The sequence below is a fragment of the Apostichopus japonicus genome, chromosome 22 (assembly GCF_037975245.1).
Source record: "Apostichopus japonicus isolate 1M-3 chromosome 22, ASM3797524v1, whole genome shotgun sequence".
In the NCBI taxonomy this organism is placed as follows: Eukaryota; Metazoa; Echinodermata; class Holothuroidea; order Aspidochirotida; family Stichopodidae; genus Apostichopus; species Apostichopus japonicus.
Window position 1 is genome coordinate 13,615,473 of NC_092582.1, and position 24,189 is coordinate 13,639,661.

The 24,189-nt window shown below is 36.4% G+C and overlaps 1 protein-coding gene across 1 annotated transcript; it reads left to right on the forward strand.

The window, feature by feature from the left end:
• The first annotated feature begins 1,813 nt into the window (after positions 1 to 1,813).
• Positions 1,814 to 23,830, forward strand: LOC139963470 (argininosuccinate synthase-like). The gene is made up of 13 exons (XM_071964264.1): positions 1,814 to 1,974; positions 2,763 to 2,919; positions 5,487 to 5,555; positions 13,624 to 13,812; positions 14,539 to 14,595; positions 15,303 to 15,479; positions 16,240 to 16,330; positions 17,113 to 17,197; positions 18,305 to 18,443; positions 19,089 to 19,146; positions 19,573 to 19,729; positions 20,274 to 20,339; positions 20,894 to 23,830. The coding sequence occupies exons 2-13, from the start codon at positions 2,782 to 2,784 to the stop codon at positions 20,946 to 20,948; spliced, it is 1,281 nt and encodes a 426-aa protein (XP_071820365.1). The 5' UTR covers positions 1,814 to 1,974; positions 2,763 to 2,781; the 3' UTR covers positions 20,949 to 23,830.
• Positions 23,831 to 24,189: the final 359 nt, after the last annotated feature.

Consider the following 24,189-nt stretch of genomic DNA (forward strand, 5'->3'; position numbering starts at 1 on the left):
ACACTGTGTACTCTGCTTTTGCTACGGTATACGTAAAGTTACTTTCAATAAGGGCGCTATTCACAAATGAGACAATTAATTGTATCCAATATTGTGGGATGTTAGCTCAGTGGTTAACACCGGTGCCCCGTTCGAGTCACTCCAAGAATAATGTATGTCGTCCAGTTACAGAGTTGTTGACAATTGACAATTCATAATCATGGACGCTAAATATGAATGTAAGGGACTGACTTCGGTCAGCTTGCGGCTTTGATAAGCCAACGAGGCTTCTTCGCGAGTTCCTGCTTGCAGGAGGATCTAAAATACATACATTTACATACAGTAGCTAGCAAATTCGTACAGAGTACCAAACCCAAACTTGAGTTATTAATCTCTGCAAGTATGCCCGGTTATCCGACAGCAGTAACCTCAGATAATGTATCGTCTACCCACCCCCTCCCCTACCCACATTTACTAGTGCCACAGTACCGCACACTGCGATAGGGAGTCGCACGTATACAACACTAGTCTGAACAAAGAAAACATGAGAAGGTATAATTTCAAAGATTCCAATGTATTCATCCGGGTCAATGTCCAATCGAGTATCACCCACCGTTATGGAAGATTTACCCAAGTTTGCTTGTGTAACAATTACGAATGTTGAGGTTGGTACAAATACGCATAAAGTAATGCAAGTGCAAATAGCAGCAGCATGCATGAAGATAGCAAAGTAAATCGTATATAATTGAAGCCGGTTGTAACCTGGCTTCAATTTAATTACATATTTATATTTCGTTTTCAGTGCAATTGTAACATGATGTACCGTCTCTTCTTTATAAGCATTTGAGCGGTTAAGCTTCAGTCCACTTTATACCTAAGTTCACCCAGATAGAACCTATGTGGGTGGGATGGCTGAGTAAGTTCGTTGAGCTAAAGTTGTGTTATCATATCTCCAGACATATAAATATATAGGTTTTACATTGTCAGTCATAATATTTCCCTAGACTAAGCTTTGACATATCTAGGTAGTGTACGTCAGTTGGGAGATGGCACTGATTTCCCACATTACAAAAGGAAAATTTTTGGCACTTAATTCGTTAAAAAAATGTGGCCCTGAAAGCCCCTGAACCAATCTCATATTTTAGGCTATGAGTGGGTCATACATTTATCAGTATGAATAATTTATGCAGTGGTTTTGGTATTACCCCCTCTATTTTGATGACAATAATAATAGTAAACATATGTGGAACACATTCATTGTATACGGATACATTACAGCGCAATGTCGAATGAGACGATACTGTGTCAGGGGCGTCGGAGCCGGTACGGCGACAAAAAAAAAAAGAAAAAAAAGTAGGACTAAAAAAAAAAAAGGCAAAAAATAAAGAACCAAAATGAAACATACTTCATAATGTGTTTCAGAAGATTATTCGGGTGGCAGGGGTCTTGTTTCAAGCTCGGGAAGTGCCATTTCCTGTAATCTGGGAGACATTTTTTTCAAAATTTTCTCCAAATAGTTTCACCAGTCAAAAACAGCTTTTCTTTTGGATAATGTATATGATGAAGAATGCATTTTCAAGTTCCATAATTAACACAGAGCCCTGGGATTTATATACCCCTCTATACACCGTTCACCTTCTCGTGTATCCTCATATGGCATTTTTTACCACCCTGTGACATGCGGACATTTATTTGAGCTACCGCAGATGGTTTCACATAGTAACATAAAATACCACAGCTCTAGCTTTTTCTTTCAAGTTAAAATAAATTGCTGATCTGTTAGCCTTTCTAACTGTGTTGAGATTTGTAGCATAATTACACTCCCCAAATGGGCAGCTATTCTGTCGAAACACGTGTGGAACGGTGTGTGTAAGCAGCCACATCGCACAACAACAACATTCAACACAGCACAGTTGCATCAGATGACATTGATAACACAAGAGTGATCAGTTGAGGGTCGGACATACGTACCACATTTGCTTCTTCATTTACGAGGTAAGTTTACGTTTCTGCAAAACACAACTGTTTTGTAAATCGAAATAGGGCACTTTTAAGGTCAGAAATAGGCTATGGCCTGGTACTAGGCTAATAATACTATTAATCAAATGAAAAGGAGTTAAACCCCCGGTCGACCTCGCGAGAGGTCCTAATACTATATAGTAGTGCCTTTAAGTTAAGCCTTGTCTACATTACAACTACAACTACAAGTACAAGGCCATACAAAAGTAAACACGAGTTAGACGTGCCTAACTAGGCGAACTGGAGTAAAGTTGTTGACAAGTGCACCTTATGTTCTGTTGTTGTTGTTGAATTTGTAACGTTACATTACATCCTTATCATAATGTTGGGATTGGGATTGTCTGATTACTAGTGTCCATAGTTCATATAGGCTGTGGTAAGAAAGGAGTGGCAAGAAAGAAAAAAAAGCAACCAGGCATTAGGGTTATCCAGTTATTTCCAGCATGTTATCAGTGTGTTTCCATACAGGCCTTGCCTAGCTTAGCATATATACAAAAATTTGTGCAAACCAAAGATGAAACTTCTGCATCGTTATAAACCATAGCTTATAGTTAGTCCTAGCTCATGTTTTTATTAAGTGGCATGTGAAAGCCATTTGGACATGTATGAAATAGAGAATACAGGACTTGACTGCAAATGTTCCTTAGCTTGTGCTAAATCTATGCATGTACAATATAAAATTAAGAAAGAGGTTGGTGACTGTCCCTGTTGAAGTGTCATAGCAAATTTACATTGCTACAATTGCCATTTTATTCTCTTTCCAGCGATTAACATTTAAAGAAGATGGCAGAATCTCCTGCAAAAAAGGCAAGGGCTCAAAGCGAAAAAGGAATTGCTGTCTTGGCTTACAGTGGTGGACTAGATACATCCTGTATTTTACTCTGGCTTATTGAGCAAGGTTATGAAGTGGTGGCCTATACTGTAAGTAACTCTTTATATTCATGAGCAGAAATAATGAGCTGTCAGAACTTTACAAGGTATTATATATGAAGGGTTTTTGGTTTCTTAGTTTATCTTCAGCCTTACCCCCATTGGAACTAAAACATTCCCTCCTATTCCCACTCCACCATTGTATAATAAATGGATCCACTAGTCCTACAGTAGAAATAAGGCATATCTATGCAAATTATGTCAGGTTCACCCACCCCAAGTTATCTTTCCTCTAGGCTCTAGTGCTTCTTAATGCTAATACTGGCCGTACTGCTCAGAGAGTAAAATAATTTTTCAGTCATGAAGTCACTTTTTGATCAAGTACAGTATTGATACATCAGGGTTAACCTGGGCAATTCTGGAGCTTTCAAGGGCTCTTTTCTATCTTTAAATTAGGCCAGAATTTTGTGTGAGTGTTTTGTGTTGGTCTCATTTCTTATGAGTATATTGCATTAGCCCGCAATTGTACATAATTGATGAAAATTAATTAATAAAATGTTAAGTTTCATGAGTTGGAACATTTGGTTCTTTGAATCATAAATAAGTGGCTCCATGTCTTTAGTAGGCTGTGCTAGTATATTCTGGTCACTGTCAACATACATATTCAGACCTTATAGATAAACAAAAAAATAGATATGGAGGCATAGTTTTTTACAATTTTAGCCACTTGCAAAATAATGCAAATGCTTAAAAAGAGCCCCTGGTTACCAAAATCAAGTTCCCACTTGCATTTACCTTAATTACCAGTGCTGTGGCCGAGTGGAAAAATGCGGTGGCATTTGAAGCAATGAGGCTTAGCAATCCGGAGGTTCCGGGTTCAATTCCGCCTGGGTCATTGTAAGGTGTGTTTTTCATCAAGAGCAATGTACAGTTTTCCCATCTGAAATGACTGTCTAAATTGAAAAGATTCCAAATTTGAGTTAAATTGTTGAATTGGAAGCCGCCTGATGTGTAAGTTTTAATCCATAAGCCGTTGCGGGTTTCTCCCACATTTGTGGTCGCTTCAGCGGACGTCGTAAAAATAATTGCTGGTAATATTAAATATTGTTAAATTATAGCACATACCATGATACCAGTTACTGTACAGGGACGTAGGGGCAGTTCAATAATATAAACGCTGGTAAATAAGCAGTAATACAAGGCTTATCTTTAGAAGCTTCGATAATCATGTCAATTTTTCAAATGATTATTGTGTACCTTACATCTACTGGCCAAAAAAATATGCTTTTTCCCTTCTACTGACAAACAGCGAAATCCACAGCCATTTAACCAGTAAATAAGCCAGACTTTTGAGACTTCAATATCCTAGGTGTTACAAGTCTGGTATTTGGTGCTGGCCATGCCCACACACTGTAATCATTTGCAATATGTTTGAAATATTGCTGCATGAAAGAGTCTGTACTCTGTACCCACCCAAAGGCAATCCAATAATTAATCACAAACTTCAACACCTAATTACATTTTCTAACCGCTGATTTGATTTTTCATTGTGTTATTGATTTATCGTGGGTGAAAAAGTACTGTTTGCAAGGTAGTTAGTATGAAATTAATATAAAGGTGGCCTCTGGGTACTTGGTAAGCCTTAAGCAGTGAATCTGTATGCAAATTATGGTTTGATGAAAGTGATTGAGGATGTCTGGTTTTAGTGTCTAGGTTTGCGATGTGAATTTTACGGTGTGTCAGTGCTTAACAATGTTTCTTCATGTGGTAGTTAAAGCCTGCACTACAGCACTGCACAAATTATGCATTCTCTGCTATACTGTAGATACATACAGTTGTTGTACATAAGTTGTACAATCGCATCATTTAAACTGGCAAACTGTCAGATATGGACCTTGTGAATTCATCTGTCTGTACCAGATGAAAAGATTAAATGGGACAAATATGCCTATTTTTGTTTACTTTCCCCCAAAAAATCTGTGACATGATAGATATATATAAACATACAACCTGCACTCCTGTGCATGGTGCTCAGTGTGTCTAATGATATTTAAAGGCTTGAAGAATTATAACAAAATGTTTGGGTTAGTGTTAAACTGGAAACTATTAGAAATAATCTTGGTGCGAGGAAGAACAAAAATGTTAGGAAAATGCTATAAGGGATAATCTATGTTATAAAATAAAAGTAATCATTGTTGATAGCATTTCCTTTAAAAATGTATAGTTATAACATGAGGATGAAGACACATTAAATTTTATCAATAGAAAGAATAAATGTCACTAATATTGAAAACATAAAAGCAGCATCTTTCAACATTGAGTTACAGTATATATGGAAAGCAATTTTGGGTTTGAATAAGTACATTTGATATTAACTGCAAGCTGTACTGAGTCGATTTCCTGCATGTTAATTTACTTTCTTTAGGACTGAGTTTAAGTCAGTGGTTTATATATGAATGAAAGACAATCCACTTAAACTTCAAATAAGGACAGAACTTTCAAGGAAGGTGTTGTCATGTACATAAACTTGAATGCTAATATAAAAGAAATTATACATTTTCCCCCCTATTTTATTAATAAACATATTAATTTGTTAATTATGATTATCTTTTTGGCAGGCTGATGTTGGCCAAGGTGATGACTTTGAAGCAGTAAAGAAGAAGGCAATGCAGTGTGGTGCCAAAAAGGTAGGTCGAGGAGTGTGTGTTGTTTTAATGTAAAGTGCATTTCTGATATATATATATATATATACCCTCTTAATTTTCTGCTCCCGATATCATTTTCCCAAACCAGCCTAAATAACGATAATGATCATGAAATTTTATGTGAAAAACACAAACGAGACTTACTATTCATCCATGACATGAATCATAAATGATGCTGGTAAGTTGGCAACCAATGAAATTGACATGATAAGGTGGATAGTAATTTTGTTTGTATAGGTTTGCTCCGGTTTTTAACTGTAAGTTGGTTGATAAATTGCTTGTCAGAAATGAAGGTATAAAGAGTATGTTTTATTGACACTACTTTAAGTATTATCATGGATTCATGGTGCATTGGGTACTGCTTGTTTTGACTGGATTTAATCATATGATATATTAAAATATTGTATGTCAGGGAGGTGGGAAAAGGTCTCAACGAACCTTGTGAGGAAAAGCCAGAAATTTTACCATTCATTGTGGTACCATTGATTATAAGTCTAAGAGTATGATGAATTGGGGTTGAATGGTGGGTAGGGGTGGGAGAATTGATCATTCATGATCAAGTCCCCCCCTCCAACCTCCCTGGCTGGTGGAGTGGAAGACAATGTCGTGGAGTGGAAAGTCACATTCATGAATAATGACAAAAATTATAGAAACTAATTTTTTTTTTAATCGCAATCGGACAAACTTCAAATTAAACTTGCTCGTATACTCTGAAACTTAGACAACATGAGTGCTGCTTGATACACTTACAGTATAGACATCTCAGTCAGAATATGAAATCCCAAGGAAAAATCTAAGTTGTCAAAAGAAGAGTTTAATAAACAAGCATAATTTCACAGCTGTCAGATCTGACAAGCAATAAAAATTGTCTTTTTTTGTCAGTTTTTATATTCAAGTATCTCCTCGTTTCTGTTCCTCTTTTATGGTAGGGTATGGGGTGGGTTGAGGTTGAGCAGGGATGCAGCCTGAGCCTCCTACTGTTATTCAATGTAGCCTGGGTTAGGGAGTGGTAGCGCTGTTTTTTATTCTTTAATTAATAGAGATGACTCATTTAAAGCAGGCCAAAATTGTGCAGTTATGTATCTGCTTTTATATCCCATAATTATTCCAATATGACTTTTTTTGTTCGTCCCCAAGCATATATCAGTAACTTTGATCACCAATGGATAAATTTGCCGTTGAAGGGCAAAATGATTTAAAAAAATATCCTACCTCCTCAATCCAATCCTTCAAACCACCGTAGCTGTCAAGCTTGCATGACGTTGCTATAGCAACATATTGGTTGAGAAGATCAGTGTGAGAGTGTTTTCAGTGTTGTTGTTATGAGTTTTGAGTAAAAAGCATCTTTTAGTTATCATCGTTCAATTGTATTAGGTTCCTACCAAAATGAAGAGCATTTCTCCTTTATCTTAACAACTGTCAAGCTGTCAAATTTTGATGACAAACAAAAAATACAACAAATGAGATAAAAGTCACGAAAGTGAGATGTTTTTGCTTGGGAAAATACCTGCTTGCATTCAGTATCAGAATTGTTAAAAAATTCGCGCTCAAAGTTAAAACGGTAGCATAGCACTGAATGTACATTACTTATGGTAGGAGATACAAATCCAATCATCGTTATTGGACATACAGGGATGTGCTCAGGAATGTTTGAGTTCTGGGCGGGTTTGTGCGGTAGTGTGATCCACGTCCTGGGGAAGGGTTCTAAGGGGACAGGGGGTGGGATGCCCCCTCCCCTTTTTCTTGTGCAAGTATGCTTAGATCACAAATGGTGTTATTTTTTCCCTATTCTGGAGCTAACTTCCCATATTTTGGTAATGGTAAAAGTTGTTAAATTAATCAACAAAAATAGTGCCGGGTGGATATGCTTAAAATAGTGTTTGTTTGTGCTGGGTGGCATTCAGAACTGCTGGGCGCAGCCGCCTGAAATATGTGCAGACTACAGATCTGACATTCTAAATCCCAATAAATGAATGTGATACAGATTATCGTAATCACAAGTCCTGTTTTAATGTTTTCGTAGCACCACAAGATTTTACCTTGGTACTCTTTTTGATCTTCATTTGTTTCCTGACATGTTCATTTAACTTCCTCCGTCTAGAAAACATTGAAGTTTCCAGGTGTTTGAATATCTGCGGTACATACAAAATACATCCTGTATCATCATAATGAATGAAAAATGCAGTTCCCACAAAAAGTGATAAGATGGTAATTGCTCAGTTTACAGTAATTTGCTATAATATATAAGTGACAGCGCATTGAACTTTCTAGCAGGTCAGAGACCTGTGTTACAGTAGACAATAAATTAATAGAAGTCTGGATTGTAGAGCACCTAGCTGTAAATGTTACTGTAGGTATACACTACACAAAAATCGTTTTATCATGGAACCATGCAACATGCTGAGCCTGAGATTTGTTAAAATTACCCAAAATGTTATTTCTGAAGAACTAAACCCTCTATTAAATACCCCAGTGCAAAGGGGAAAACATTCTGGAGGAATGTATGATTAATAATTTCATCCTAATTTTTACCATCTACTGTAGTTCCTTTGCCTGGCATCTCTTTGAAAAATAGTAGGCTTTTTTTTAAGGTAGTCTGAATATATTTCCTGATCACATGACGTACAGTATAGTATGTGGTTGTTAGTGGAACACCCATAGGGATTGAAATAATGTGACAATTTTTACGTGAATACAATAGTAATTTAGTACAGTAGTATCTAGAAGTTGTCAGCCATTACCTTAAAATGTGAGCCCAAGCTCAACATGCAAAAAGAGTGATAAGTAGCGTTGGTTCCCCTTGAAATTGGGGCCATGCATCATGACCATGGTCCCAATAGGGTCATGACCATGGTCCCATGGATAGGGTCTCAAATAAGCTACTGTAAGACTTCCTGATCCTTGGGTCTCTCAACTAAAATAAACCACTACCTGTGTGACGGTCATCTTTGACTTCACAAGACTGGCTGACATTAGACTACAGCTTGGTCCACCAAAGAGAACCTATGTAGGTAACACAGTTCTTATTGTATGTGTACGGTAGGATGTGGTATAAATAAATTTCTGTGGTCCGAGCTACTGTATCATACTGCACATCATAGAAACAGCTCTCCACATAAATCCCTTGTGAAGCTTTATACTGAAATATCTTTAACTGTTCTATAACCAACCTTGAAAGATATATAGATTGAACTTGAAGCAATTACTAACTTGGCTATTAGCCTTTGTAGATTAGCCTAATCTACAAAGTTATTCAAATCGCACATCGGCTCTGTGAAGGAGAGACAATTGTTCAATCAAGTGATTAGAAAAAAGCAGAAGAAAAATTTTCAAGAGTACTTGATTAAATTCTGTCTTGATGATGTATTTTTCTGCATGATGTCAAACAGTTTGACTGTTATACTATTAATCAAGTAATAGAAATACACCATTCTAAGGACTCTTTCGTCGTAAGCTAATTTGGAATGGCCTAATTTCTCCAGCAGAGAGCTGTTCACAATGATTGGTCTCCTTGTGCAGTACAGTATGTGGAAGTGTATTGTACTGTAAGACACTTGAAGGCTGTTCATCCTGACTTATGTATGTGGAAGAGGGTGGTGAGAGAGGTGGGAGAAGGGGGTGGGTTTGTGTATCCTGCAGTATCTTGATGACCATATTCATTGCTACTATAATGCTACACTAGTATTAAAGTAAGTACTCAATGCTAGGATGGGATTGATTACATTGCAAAAATGTTACATATGCAAAATGGGCAAACTGCTACAGTATGTACGTGCACAGATGAATTGTAGAACATGCATCTTTCAAACCTACTACACAATATTTGAAGTCTAATATACAGGTATTCCCTGAATGCACTTAATACCAGCCGAATGGTTGTAATATTAAGTACTGTATGTGTATACTGTAGTACTGCAGGAATCTTGGTTGGATATAGGCTATACTGTTGCTGTACTCTGTACTTCATTGTGTAAAAATGTCCTATTGCAGACCTTGATCAGATAGGATACAGTTTTCACCCAGTTAACACAACCTTGCTAGCAGACAACTAAGTACATGTATTTCTTCACAGTGTCATCACTATGTAGAATTCTGTTTAAATATTTAATCTTTAATGCCAAGGCTTGTGGAATGATTTCATGTAGAATATTCCATATGTAATCGATAAAGGGGGGGGGGAGTTATCATATTACTATTGCCTCTGGATGAAATTTTCAATGTTTGAAACTATCTATGTCCTGTCCAAATTTTCCTTGTATTCTGTTGCCCTTGACTTAAACAGTCCTAGATGTACTGCAGTATAGAATTAGAGAATCTGCTGATATTTACTTCACTCCTCGCTTACCTGTCTCCCACTCCACATCTGCACTTTCCAATCTACCTAAATACAGATTGGAACGATTTAGGATTTCATTTTTTAGATTCTTGAATATCCTCCTCCTAGAGTACTTACTGTACGGTAGCTATGCTCATGACATAGTTTAGCTGATATTGTATAGTAGACTTGCTGTTGATGTACAGGTTCATAAAATAAGAACTCTGTTGTAGGATATGCCGAGCAAAATTAATACCTATACCCCTCTCTCCCTCCCTGTCGTGATCCCGCTTCCGTACAGGGTATAGACAAAATAATAAAACACATTCAATACGCGTAGGTGAGATTACAGTATACTTCTCTTCTATTCGGTGGTTCGTGTATAACTGATATGACATAGGTGACCTCGGGGTAGATATATCTTATGGAATATATATACAAGTGACCTTATAGAGTATAGAATATATGCCAGTCGTTTAGTTAATCTATTACACTCCCCCACACTCTTCCCCCACACTCTTCCCCCTCCCACACCCCCTAGAATAAAAAACATGAAAGAAAGAAGAAGAATGAAAGATGATATTTATTTAAGGTGTGTTAAAAGTTGAATAGATCTGCAAACTGTTTTACAAGAGTTGAACATACATTACTGTACTACTCCCTATTGAAATTTTCTATCTGTGTAGAAGGTGATCATGTATGAGAAAGTCCGCATAATACAATTTTTTGGTCTTGATTTATGAGGTAAACAGAGTACTTTACTGTCCTTCGAAGTATTAAATACCAATAACTCTTCTAGTGTACTTTTCCCCATGGCTCAATATATAACTAGAGGGATTTCACTTTTACGATCCAGATGGTGAGATATTACAAACCGTCTTCTTCTTTTCAATCGTTTTGTAATTTCCTTTTTTAGTAAGAGAGCTCCGGGGATGAGATTTCATCTCTCTCTCTCTCTGCCTCTCTCTGCCTCTCTCCTGATTAATCACAAAGTTGTAATATTCTAGCTGGCTCTCAGCAATTTTCTTTTGCTTTTGGTGAAATTGATTTCTGAGCCTTTCTGTTGACATGTGTTTACGATTCCTCCTTGAGAGGGCACTTTGTAGAATTTGTGTGTAGGACTGCTCGATAAGAATGTAGATATGTCGGAGCTGCGTTCAACAGTTGGGGTGGTGTGTATTTCCTAGACAGTTCAGAATTGGAAGGAATGGAAGAGAGACACTTACTTTGTTGCCTGCTTTATGCATACATGTACAGTACTCTACTCCTTCAGTGCTATGAATAAATTATGCTAATTATGTAATACACAGTGTAGGATAGTGACGTTCCTACACAGACCAGTATTACTGTACAGTACTGTACATGGCGTGAGCATTCAACGTTGTTATTCAAAGTTATTCTATCTATCTATCAAATGGGATAAATATTTTTCCAAGGTAACTAATGACAATAGAAACCAAAAGTATTTTTGCAAAAGCACTATTCTGCAGGTGCTTGGCTGTTTGATTTTGCTGGTAATATTATCCTACTTGAAAAACCAACTGGAAATATTAAATTTGAGATATTTCAAACATCTGTACATGTAAAACAGTACCTTGTTGTTCAGATTTAGTGGTTACTTGTTACACATGGTAACAGAGCTTACTGTACATTTACTCAGATGTGACTTGTACTCTAAAGAATAAACAGATTTCTTACTTTATAGTACTGTATAGTCGCCTCAGTCTTTGGGTGATTCATAGTTCCACTCACCATTCATTCGGCAGCCGGGGGGGGGGGGGGGGGTTTGTTGTTGATTTTCAAAGCTGTTTAGTTTTCTATTTATTTGATTAAGTCCATCAGAAATACAGATTTCTTACTTTATAGTCCTGTATAGTCGCCTCAGTCTTTGGGTGATTCATAGTTCCACTCACCATAATCATTCATGGGGATGGCCGGGGGGGGGGGGGGGGTTTTGGTGATTTTCAAAGCTGTTTAGTTTTCTATTTACTTGATTAAGTCCATCAGAAATATTGTAAAATGTTGATCTGACTGTGAGTAGAAACATGCAACCATTGAACTTTCCTATTTTGATGTTACAGATTGAGTTTTGTCTAGCTTCTATGAGATTGTGTCCTTAGAACAGTTTGACAAAAAACTGTGTTTTGTCTTTGTTTCTTCAATTAGGATGTCAGCTCAATTTTTATCGTACAACACAGTAACACTCAGTTGTTGTCACTGTATAACTTGCAATGTGTATATCAGAATGCCACCACGCTGTACGACGTACATACTGATACAAAACGTCTTGAGTTTCCTCCCCTGCCCTTCCCCTTACCCACCCAACACCAACATGGAAAGAATACAGTGTCAATGCCATTGTTACATTTTTTGTATACATCTATAGATATCGCTTTACAGGTAATGTGGGACCATCTGATTTTCTAACCTTCACCGCCTTTCCACATTGCTCATCATCTAAATGATTTATTCAGAGAACATGTGATAATAGTCATGCTAGAACACTATTGATACTCAATGCTGAAAACATATATGTAGAAGGTATTTCGGCTTGGATATAGATGACCCCTCCCCCCCCCTCCTCACCACCTGCATACTTATAGCATACTTCCAGCTTGTATCTCACTTGCTTTACATAATTCAATGATTATATATGGAGCACTAAATTGCACATTACAGTATTTGTACACAATTCAATTAGGCAGAAAAATTCAATGTTTACCACTGCAGTAATAGTATGTACTGTAGTTACAGCACTGTGGGTACTGTATCTAAGTTCTGCACAGTCTTCAATCTTTGTCCAATCATTGTCATATGACATTATACAGTATTAGTCTTCCTTTCAAGGAACATTTTATGTGAATTTTAAGGAGAAAAACAAATGGCAAAATACATTTAAAATTCTAGTTTAAGTCTACATAAATTTAATCAAAAATGAATTTTATATAGTACCCTTTTTGAAGTTAACATAAACCCTTTGAAGTATCTGCCCTTGCATTAGTTTACTGTACTGGTAGTGGTACAGTAGCATTTCTCTTGGTTCTCCTCTGTTGTTTTAATATAGTAATATATAAGAATTTGTAAAGTGCTTTTATCCAGTTAAAAAAAACTGCTCAGAAGCGCCGCAGGAGCAAAGTACCCAAAATGGACACAACAGGTATTAAACAAATGGTTACGCATTCATGAATAAGAACGTCTTGAGTTCTTTCTGGAAAGTTGACACATGCTGGATTGTTTTCAGATGTAAGGGAAGGCTGTTCCAGAGCTGTGGAGCTGATCTAGCAAAGCAACGGTCTATATATTGTTTAAACCTGTATCATTGTAAGGTAGAGGTGTTCCACTATAACTCAGTTATGCTTCAGTGGAAGCAACCTTGGTATTTACTTTGTTACCTTGCTTATCTGACACCTTACAACCTGAGCACTATTTATCTACTACCCCACACATCATTTAGTATTCACCATCTTTTCCTAATTTGTATGATAAACCATACTCTCTATTGTCAACATGTTGTCGCCCTGATACAAACAAAATAAAACCATGTTTTGCTCTGATGCAGTTATGGGATGACATTGTTTAGCACTTTCTGTGAGGCTTAATCGCTAGTGATACAAGCTCATGACATACATTGTATTCAAGTACAGTATGTACAGTACTGTATGTTGTGTGAGTACTTCCAATCTCAGTATTAAGTTACTTTTAACCGGTCAATCTTATCTCTGTCTTTGCTTTCAGTATGTCGTCAAAGATTTGAAGAAGGACTTTGTTTTGGAGAATATTTGGCCTGCCGTACAAGCCAATGCAAAGTATGAAGACAGGTACCTTCTGGGTACTTCGCTGGCCCGACCCTGTATCACAAAAGGCATGATGGAAGTAGTGAGAGAAGAAGGTGCTGACTTTATATCTCATGGAGCTACTGGCAAGGTACAACCCTACTAATGTACAATTCTAACCCCCCCCACCACCCCCCATCACCCCCCATCATCCCTTGAGTTTTCTATGTTAAGTAGTGAAGGCCCATCTGTTCCCCCATCTCATTCCTCGCCCCCCATTGTCCTCCCACATTCTGGTTTCTCTCTTCCTCTCACCCTAGGAGTGTTAGCTCAGTGGTTAACGCCTGTGCCGTTCAATAATAAGGTCCCCGAGTTCGAGTCACTCCAAGATTAATGTATGTTGTCCAGTTACAGAGTTGTTGACAATTGACAATTCATAATCATGGACGTTAAATATGAATGTAAGAGACTGACTTCGGTCAGCTTGCGGCTTTGATAAGCCAATGATGGCTTATTCCCGAGTTCCTGCTTGCAGGAGGATCTAAAATACATACATACATACACCCTCTCCTCTTGTGAAGACTAACATTACTTTAATATCTGAAATTAAAGAAATGCACAGCATATATCTATGGGTTTCATTCATCTGCTTAGCTTGAGTTTTAAGCATCTCTGTCGACTAGACTGAGGTGATCTCATAAGACTGATCCATTCTGACTGGATCACTTAGTCAGCCAGAGATTCTTATGCTGTTGCTTAAAAATGGAAGTATGACTCTGTTAATACTTTCTTGGGGTTGTAGATACCATTATGTGCATCATGGCTGTTTTCTCTTGCTTTCTAAGTATAACTCCGTCTCATTGGTTTCGTTTCTCAGGGTAACGATCAGATCAGGATGGAGTTGTCAGCGTATGCTCTGAAGCCGGACATTCAGGTAAAGTACCGTATATTTCTCATAGATCATGTGCTAATTACCCCAGAGTAGTGTTTAATAGTTAATTTGGATTTGCAAAAGGATAAATTGCATGGGTAAATTATATTGACTTCGTTCCTCACTTACCTGTCTCCCCACAACCTTAGCACCTTGTTCTACCATGCCGAGAATGAACTGGTAATCTTTTAACACTGCGCGCCCTCTATGACCAGCTCCTCTGGTCAATGTGATTCATGGAAATATGAAAAAATTAAATCACTATACAGTAAAAGTTGAGTATCGATAGACGATCTACTAGTAGTATCCATAGTTTTGAGGAAATAATGGAAAATTAGATGTATTATGAGGTGGTCTATGAAGTTGTTACAAAAATGATCATGTGCTAGCCTGGAACTCCTTTTGCTTAGACAATGGATCTAGTTGAATGATTTAGCTCATCCCTAGTTGAAAAGGTGAGGCAGCAGAAAGATACTCCTGCCTCTCCCCCCCAATTTGAAAAGTGGGAGAGCGGTCAGCCCCCCGTCCCCCTACCTGTTCCTTTGTCTATGTTCTATGTTGAGGTTTTGTCTTTATATGTTAGCACTTGAAGAACAGTAACATTCACTCTCTCAGATTACATGATTGGTATTAGTGACTGGTATGTGTGATATGCTTTCATTCCTTACAATGTAGTCAAACATGTTTCTATGTCATGTATCTCTCTATAGATCATTGCACCCTGGAAGATGCCCGAATTCTACAATCGTTTCCACGGTCGTAAGGATTTGTTTGAGTATGCAAAGCTTAACAACATCCCTCTCCCAGTAACGACATCTGCACCCTGGAGCATGGATGGTAACCTAATGCATATCAGCTATGAGGCAGGCATACTGGAAGATCCAAAGGTCTGATAAAAATAATATACTGTCTATGTACATTGCAAGTAAATAATACAAGCCTACAGAGTGTCATATTGTTAAAAATAAATTTGTTATTCTGATAATATAATTCCAAAGTGATAACATGGTCTCAGAGAAAAAAATATATATAAAAAGAAGGCACTGAATTTTAACTATTTTTAATTTTTTAAATTTTTTATATTTATTTGTTTATATTTCTAGTAAATGCTGAAAACTCAAATAACTTTGTATTCGTAACCCCAGAAAAAAAGATGAAATTTGTTTGACACAACCTGAGCTTTTGGGGCATATACTTCCCACTGACATCACAGCAGCTCCTAATGTCATCAATTTTGAAAAGAGTATTAAGACATAAGTCTGCACTCTAAGCAACACTGAACATTGCTTGGACATTTGGTATTAGGCACTACTGTACATTAATTTCCTGATAGAATGATTGATTGATAGAATGATAATGTACCTAAAAACATTCCTTATCACACCAAAATGTCGCCAGGAATGATAATCATAGACATACATTATTAAAAGCAGCTTTTCTACATTTGTGCAGTCAACTAATGTTCAGAGAGTTCAGATCGAGATGAAGACAGATGGAGAGAACTTTTACAACCATGCCACCTGAACATTGCACTGTGTCTTTCACCATTTGGAATTTATCAAGTTGTACTTTGTATGGGTTTTTTCTTCTCATAATTCATTACTGAATATATATCTCTGATGCTTCGTTTTAATTCTTTCCTGTCAGGTTGCTGCACCATCAGATATGTATCAGATGACCTCTGACCCTTTGACAAGCCCAGACGAGCCAGACAAACTGGAGATTGAATTCAAACATGGTAAATGACTGGTTATTTCCAATTAATACTGTATGTAACCCATGCTGTGTAACTTGGTGAGTCCTGATAGAACTCCAAGCAAACAGTTGTGTGTGTGTGTGTGTGTGTATGGCTCATCTCACAAAATATGTGAATTATGGTATCTAAATGCTGGGGATATATGGGCTTAATGGTTTGCAGTATGTTTAACATGACATAAGGCATGCAGAGGCCACTATAGGTCAAAGCATGCATGTGGGGTAAATTAATGGTGTAAATGCCATTATTAACATCTTGCTCTCTAAATTCTGTGATGTCATCAAAAACATTGACTTAAGCTGATAGCAAGAAAACTCCTGTTGAAGGTTTAGTGCTGTTTTGATTGTAATCTGTCTACTGTCTGTATTGATGACAATTGTTGTCATGAAGGTACCTTTAGCTTTTTGTTTATCCTCAAGTGGCTTGTGGCAAGAAACATTGATTTGTTTAGATTTAGCATTTGCAGAATGTGATCTCTCCGACCAAAAGTGAACATAGTGATAAGAAAAATCACTTAAAGTGTCAGCATATATGTGGCTTGTCTATGTAATATTTAGACTTGCTCAAATCTTCAGTCTTGTGTGTGAAGGAATATTAAAACTGTGATATCTCTCTATAGAAAATAAGAGGTGTGTGTAGCTGTCTGGAGAATTTGTGTTATCACTTCGACCAGTGTTGATGGTTTCGTGTTTGCTTCTGTTTTAAGTATCGCGTAGAGTCTTTCCTTGTTTATGAGTTTCTCCTCTTCTGTTACAAACTCACAGGTGTTCCTATCAGGGTAAAAAACCTCAAGGATGGAACAGAGAAAACTGATGCACTTGAGCTGTATCTCTACCTTAATGAAGTTGGGTAAGTTTTAAAGCAGCTGATGTATTTCTCCTTTTGAAAAGATCAGAGCACTGGATTCGGTTCATGGACATAAGACCATACAACTGTTCATGCTCTCTCAAACCGTCATGTAAACCGTGGTTGGTGGCAATCACCGTTGACTGGATATTTTACTTAGTTAGAAGCAACTTCCGTCATGTCAAATTCTATCTCAGCAAGACTTTATGAAACCCTTCCTACCTACCTGTATTATTAGAGAAGTAAGCAGGATTATGATTCTCCTTTCACATTGAGGTGGCAGTTTCGTTCTATTACAAACATACTAATAGTAGTCTTTGTGTGTTTTTGTCTGTAACCATAGTAACAATCTTTATGCAAACTTATTAGAGAGATAGTGCAGTCTTAATGATTTAGTTTGTTGTTTACAGAAAGGATTATTTATGCCATGTGTGTGTCAAAACAAACAAATATATACATATGTATATTTAGATTACAGATATTGTGGAAAATATGATTGTTTTTGTACCAGATCTAACCAACAAAATCTTTACATTTTGCTTTAAAATATTATGTCTAGAGACACAATGCAAGTTATATCTTGTTGCAATGAACTGATATACCTCTATGGATACTTGTATGTATGTATGTATGTATGTATGTATGTATGTATGTATGTATGTATGTATGTATGTATGTATGTATGTATGTATGTATGTATGTATGTATGTATGTATGTATGTATGTATGTATGCGTGTATGGGTGTATGTATGTATGTATGTGTGTATGTATGTATGTGTGTGTGTGTATGTATGTATGTATGTATGTATGTATGTATGTATGTATGTATGTATGTATGTATGTATGTATGTATGTATGTATGTATGTATGTGTGTATGTGTGTGTGTGTGTGTGTGTGTGTGTATGTATGTATGTATGTATGTATGTATCTTAGATTCTCCTGCAAGCAGGAATTCGCAAAGGAGCCTCATTGGCTTATCAAAGTCAGTCTCTTAGATTTATATTTAACGTCCATGATTATGAATTGTCAATTGTCAACAACTCTGTAACTGGACGACATACATTAATCTTTGAGTGACTAAATGTATTGACTTTCTTCACTGTTTCAGAGGGAAGCATGGCATAGGTAGAATAGATGTTGTGGAGAATAGATACATCGGTATGAAGTCCAGGGGAGTGTATGAATGTCCCGCTGCCACAATATTAATTGAAGCTCACCTTGACATTGAGAATATCACCATGGATAAGGTAAGATACAGTCGCTCGGATTTACTGTCAGGTGGTCATGATGATTCCTTTCCTAAATAGACGCATGCCTTTAAAGGAGATCCTGTTTAGATCCTACTTTGATACTTTTACATAAAAAGGCTCTTTGCGGTAGATAAGCAGATTGTTAACTGTATGTTTTTTTCCTTTCTTTCATTTCTAAGAATAAGATAAAGGTGCCTTTTAAGAAAAATTACAACAGATTCACTAAACATCTCTTTTTACATTCAATATGCAATTTGACTAAATCTGCCGAATGTTGAAGATAATTAGATTGCAGCTTACCAAACCAGCCCCCCCCCCCCATTGTTTTCACCATTTAAAAGGTAACGATCAAGTATTTAATTAGTTAAGGAAGTGGAATACCCAGCTAGGTGGTGGCACCTTAAGTTAATAATCATTGTCAAGCCTTACTGTTTTCTGTTTCTCATTTGTTTTGTGATTGACAAAGAATAAACCCAATCACTTGTTTTAATCATTCGATCACCTTGGTTGTAGCTGACAAGCACTTTTCATATGTTGCACTTATTTTGTTTTTATGTTGTTTTGTCTATTCTTTGCCTATCATTGGGTCATATTTTGTATGTTTCTCGTAATGAATATATTTCCTCTTTCTTTTCACTGAAGGCAATGAGGAGAATCAAGCACGACTTATCTCTTAGATTTACCGAGCAGGTTTATGAAGGTAAGATACTTCGACGGTAGTAAAAGCATCAACTTACCATTTTGTTGATTAACTGCTACAAAAGATTATGTATTCTTACAACAACTCTAAACTAGATTAAAGAAATTCATTCTATATTTTAGTTTAGTTTAGTAGAAAAAAGGATCAGGAGGGACACTCAAGTCCCCATCAAGGACCCCTATCGGAGAAAAAAAAACTTAAGACACAAACACTCGGACTTGATTACAATGCTTAAAGTGCTTGTCCAAAGCATTCTTAAACCCATTGACACTACTTGCAAGTACAACTTTCTCAGGCAAACCGTTCCACTCATTCACAACCGTATTAGAAAAAAGTTATGCCGAATATTAATCCTACTTTGTGACTTTTGGAGTTTAAGTCAATGACCTCTGGTACAACTACTATTAGCATATTTTTATTCTTCAGGATATTGGTACAGTCCAGAGAATGTTTTTGTCCGTCATTGCATCCACAAGAGCCAGGAGGATGTAGAAGGATGCGTAACAGTCTTGTTACACAAAGGCCACACCTATATCATCAGCAGGCACTCACCAAAGAGTTTATACAATGAACAACTTGTAAGGTAGGTACTACAGAGGTGAGCTTAGGGCAGGCCTATGTTTTTGGTGCAGGTCAAAGGTCATTTGGGGTCAGTAGGGGTTCTCATAGATGGCAAAAATATTTCAGTCTAGCGGGCCAGAAAAGAAAAAGATTTAACCTGCAATCTTACACTAATGCAGGTATGTGGACCTGAAAGGCCTGAAAGGCTTGAGCATCTTACAATGCAGATTGCTCAATCAAGGTACAGTGAGATCATCTTGATTCTCTCTCTGTGTTCCTTTGGTCCAACCAGTGTTTATTTATTTATTTATTTCAACTTTTACGGGTAAAACTCATTTAGCGATACAAAATGCTAATCTTACAAGAGGCTCTCAAACATAATTTACATTTAAAGAAAATCAGAAATTAGAACATATAAACAGTGTTTCTCTCTGGCCCTGATTTAGAATTGTGAAAGGATTTGCAATCATCAGCAGTGATAATTGAAGGGAGGCAAAATGCTAAAGAGGAGATATGTCGCAACTTATGGTTATGTTAATATAAACTTCTTGCCTATCTTTTTTTAGCATGGATGTGAAGGGAGACTACGAACCCCTGGATGCCCTTGGCTTCATCAAGGTCAATGCTGTCAGGTGAGAATGCAATGTTTTCTTTAAACAAAAAAAACATTAATTATATTCAGAATTAATATTTTTAAGATAGTTTTTAACATTAAAGAACGTCATGTGAAAAACTTATTCCTATTTCTGGAAATATTAAATACTCAAATCTAAGTTTAGAATGGAATGCGGCTTTAAAATTGATATTGATTATGAAACAACAATATTGAAATTTCCCAAATTTGTAACTTTTAAATTACTACTGTAAAAGAAAGCTTGCCAAACTAATGACCTATGTTGCTATGGAAGTTAAATATTAAACAGCATCGATAAGTTTACCTAACTTATTTAAAGTTTCTGCTTCAAATATTTCATTCAAATGAAGAGGGTTGGTTGATTTATCCCAGTGTCATGGCAGTAATATGTATTATGTATGGATGTCTATATTTAAACAGTAATTTGCGCTAAAATTTCGAAAACATTAAGAGATTAATACCAAAGTAAAAGAATATCTTCCATCTTAAAATGTCAAGGAGTTATTTTAATGGGACTCAATAAATTGTGTCACATTTTATTTTTGTCTACAGACTCAAAGAGTATTCTCGTCTTCGAGGCATGGACGCAAGCAACAAGACGTCTTAAATGGTGGTCTTTCAATAACAATTCTTACCCAATTACTACTCAGATTCCTTTGATGTTTAACAGGGTTTGCTTCATATTTTTAATGATACATACCAAAGGTGTTTTTGTTTTATTTTTAGGTAGTTCATTGGTTGCTTTTGATTTGATGACAGATCCTGGTCATTACAAAACTGGTGCTGATCATTTTATAAGAGAAACTTGATTTAAAAGAAAAGCTTTTAACTCCTTATTACACCTTCGTAGACTGGTTCAGTAAACAAAGTTAGTTTAGTACTAAACAGAGTATTTAGTAATATTCATTGTTTTGTGTGATAAGTATAGAAATAAGTATAAACTAGCACAGATTAGTCATGTTTTAAGTTCTAGTCTCCTTCCAGAAAGGGATTAGTGCCCACTTGAAGTTAATCCTTTGGTGAAGTTTCTTAGTTTTAATTTTTTTATTTTATGATGTTTCACAAAAATGTTGTCCTTCATCCCTGTTTTAGATTTTGCACAAAATGCTGTCACCTGTATCAAAAAAGTAAAACCAAAGGTTCACTCTAACTAATATTTGTGTTTTATGAAATTGTTTATTGTGTACTACTGGAGTCAATTTTCGTAGCTCCTGTTTCGTCTGATGTTTTGCTATTGGTTTCTTGAAAGTAAGAGTGCTGTTTTATGTCATTTATTTAATTAATGTAGTTACATCTAGAGGCTAATCGTTTGGCTGCCTATCCAGTTATAAGCCGTTGTCACAATACCAGGGTGGGGGGGGGGGAGGTGGAAGGATGCTTACCACACACCACACACCACCCCTTGATCTGTGCTTGTTTAATACTGATTGGATACAAGTGGCTGTGGGCAGTTAATCACTGCTGTATGGAACATTTGTAACTTGAACAACAGTGTCAAGAAGAATTGAAAGGAATTAAATTCAACTCATTGCCATGGAAGTCTGCATTGACTGCTAGGCCACACCTGCTGCTGTAGTCACCCATGCCAGGGTTTGTCAGTGGTACACACTGCTAAAATTTGAGGCTAACACCTGGTTCTTCTTACTCATTGGATATACCACATGTTAAAGGGTGTCAGATGAAACTGCTAACATTATATATCTTGTCTTTTAGTTGTCTTTTAGTTTTAACATCTAAAACAATAGATATAAACACTTACCCATAATATGTACGATGACCTATGAGGCAAACTTGATATTTCATGAGTGATCGTGTCATTAAAAAAAGTGCTTCTGTATTTTACCAACTGAGACCATCGGAATTAATATCCTATTGTATTCTATGAAAATCATGTCATTTTCAAATGTGGACTATACAGTCGTACTTTTGTTTGGTTGTACTTTGGTTTGTTTAATTGTTGCAGTATTCCATTAGTGGTCCTTAGGCAGTGAGTCTTTTAAAAACTTGATTTACTAACCTAAGATGGCAGACCAAATTTGGGCACTGTGCACAAATATTTATACAGATCAATGTCCAAATGCATGTTCCACTACTTCTTAATCAAAAGATGAAAACAATATATTTGCAGTCAATTGACCTCCTTCAATTCTGGACTGGAAACAGAAAGAGCAGCAATTCGTTGGATTTAAATTCCCATTGATTTTAAATTGTAAATGGCTGATTGTTTTTAGGATAATATATGCAAATTGTTTGAGCGATTTCTTCATCTCAAGAGCTCTTTAGGTTCATACACTGCACAACATATCTTACCACCTTTTATCTGACTATTTTTGTTTTTATTCCTGCCAAAGCACAATTTTCTTACTGAAATACTGAATAGAGTTTGTTTTTAATTTCCAGATATAAAATTAATTCAACTATGCCATCTGTAATAGTTATTATTCTAGCTATTGAAATTAAATTATGAAATCATTGATGGTACTTTTGCTTTCTTGCCCATTTGGCCCTAGTTTATCATTTTTGTCTAACAAGTCTTCCTTTTTCAAAAATGTTCCTTATATCCTTAAAATTCATTATTTTGAACAGTATTTTTGAGTTAGCAATTACCTGAAATTTTAACCTTGAAAGTTTTCAGAACATACATACATATATTTATAGCATCTGAAGCATCTAGCATTAAATGCAGCATCTGATGTTTGATTTCTGGTCAGCAGTACTCTTACCTTTAACATCATTTGTATTCCTTGTTGATATTAACTCTTTGAGGAAAGTCTGTATTTTTAAATGTTATCTCATCAGAAAAAGGAATAACAGTACTTACCATAAAAGTTGACTTACTCAGCTAGCAATTGTCAGTCTGTTCCAGAGCAGATTCAGGAAGGGGTGTGGGTAGCCTCGGGGGGCATTGTTGAGGCACTGTTGTTGCTTTCTGAGGCATAGGCTCGAATTTAGGACTACAATGAGGTATACACACTCAGTTGTACTAATAACTACTTTTGATGTTTCTAGTGGGTTTGGAAACAGAGGTAACATCCCCACCCACACCCTCCTCCATGCCTGGATCCATTCCTGTGTTTCTTGTTCAAAAATCTGTAGTTTGCTGTTGAAGTATGTCCACCTTTTTATTATTTTTGATAATTTCTCTAACAAAGGTCTAATACTCTTGTACAAATTTCACTTGCGTGAAGTATGGTTTGAAGTGCAGCGATATTGCGCGGAATGTGCTAGACATTTTTTGTCCATGTTTGTTTTGTAGCCCTTTCCAATGAAAGGGTTTATCTTTCATTGTTTGATCTGCAGAAAGTGCTGTAGTAAATTTGGCAATATTTTGGCGTAGAAAAGCTATACAGCAATAGAATATTAACATGTGAAAGAGCTTTCAATGTTTCAAGTTTTTCAGTCTACTCAACATACTTTTTGACGTTCAATGCTTTGTCTTGTACTGATTTGATGGAATAAAATTATGATAGATCATGTCGTCCAACTTTATATGTCTTATTATAATGTGTGTTTTGATAATTTCTGTTGAGAAGTATTGTTTATTCAGATTTTTTGTTGTAGTTACCAACACAGTATATTCTTGCAAGAAAAATGGAACTAGAAATGAAATGCAAAATGGAACATACGTGGTGTAGCCATAGGAGGGATTATGGGGGAAGGGGGCTTGCCTAGAGCTTGAGTTGGCTTTTTTATCCAATTCGGTCAGTAATTTAGTTGGTTATGCCACAGCAATACAGCATGACAACTCTGCTACACTATTATACTTATTCATGTCATTTACACAGGCTATAAAAAAAATCAACCCATTGTGGCAATTCTTATTTTAAGCCATTTGTTACATTTTATGT

What these genes read in the sequence shown, in the direction of transcription:
- LOC139963470 (XM_071964264.1), top strand. Translation starts at nt 2,782, where the DNA reads ATGGCAGAATCTCCTGCAAAAAAGGCAAGGGCTCAAAGCGAAAAAGGA. An exon ending in AGAATATCACCATGGATAAG is followed by an intron (nt 18,444 to 19,088) that starts GTAAGATACAGT and finishes TTTTCACTGAAG; the next exon opens with GCAATGAGGAGAATCAAGCA. An exon ending in TACCGAGCAGGTTTATGAAG is followed by an intron (nt 19,147 to 19,572) that starts GTAAGATACTTC and finishes TTTATTCTTCAG; the next exon opens with GATATTGGTACAGTCCAGAG.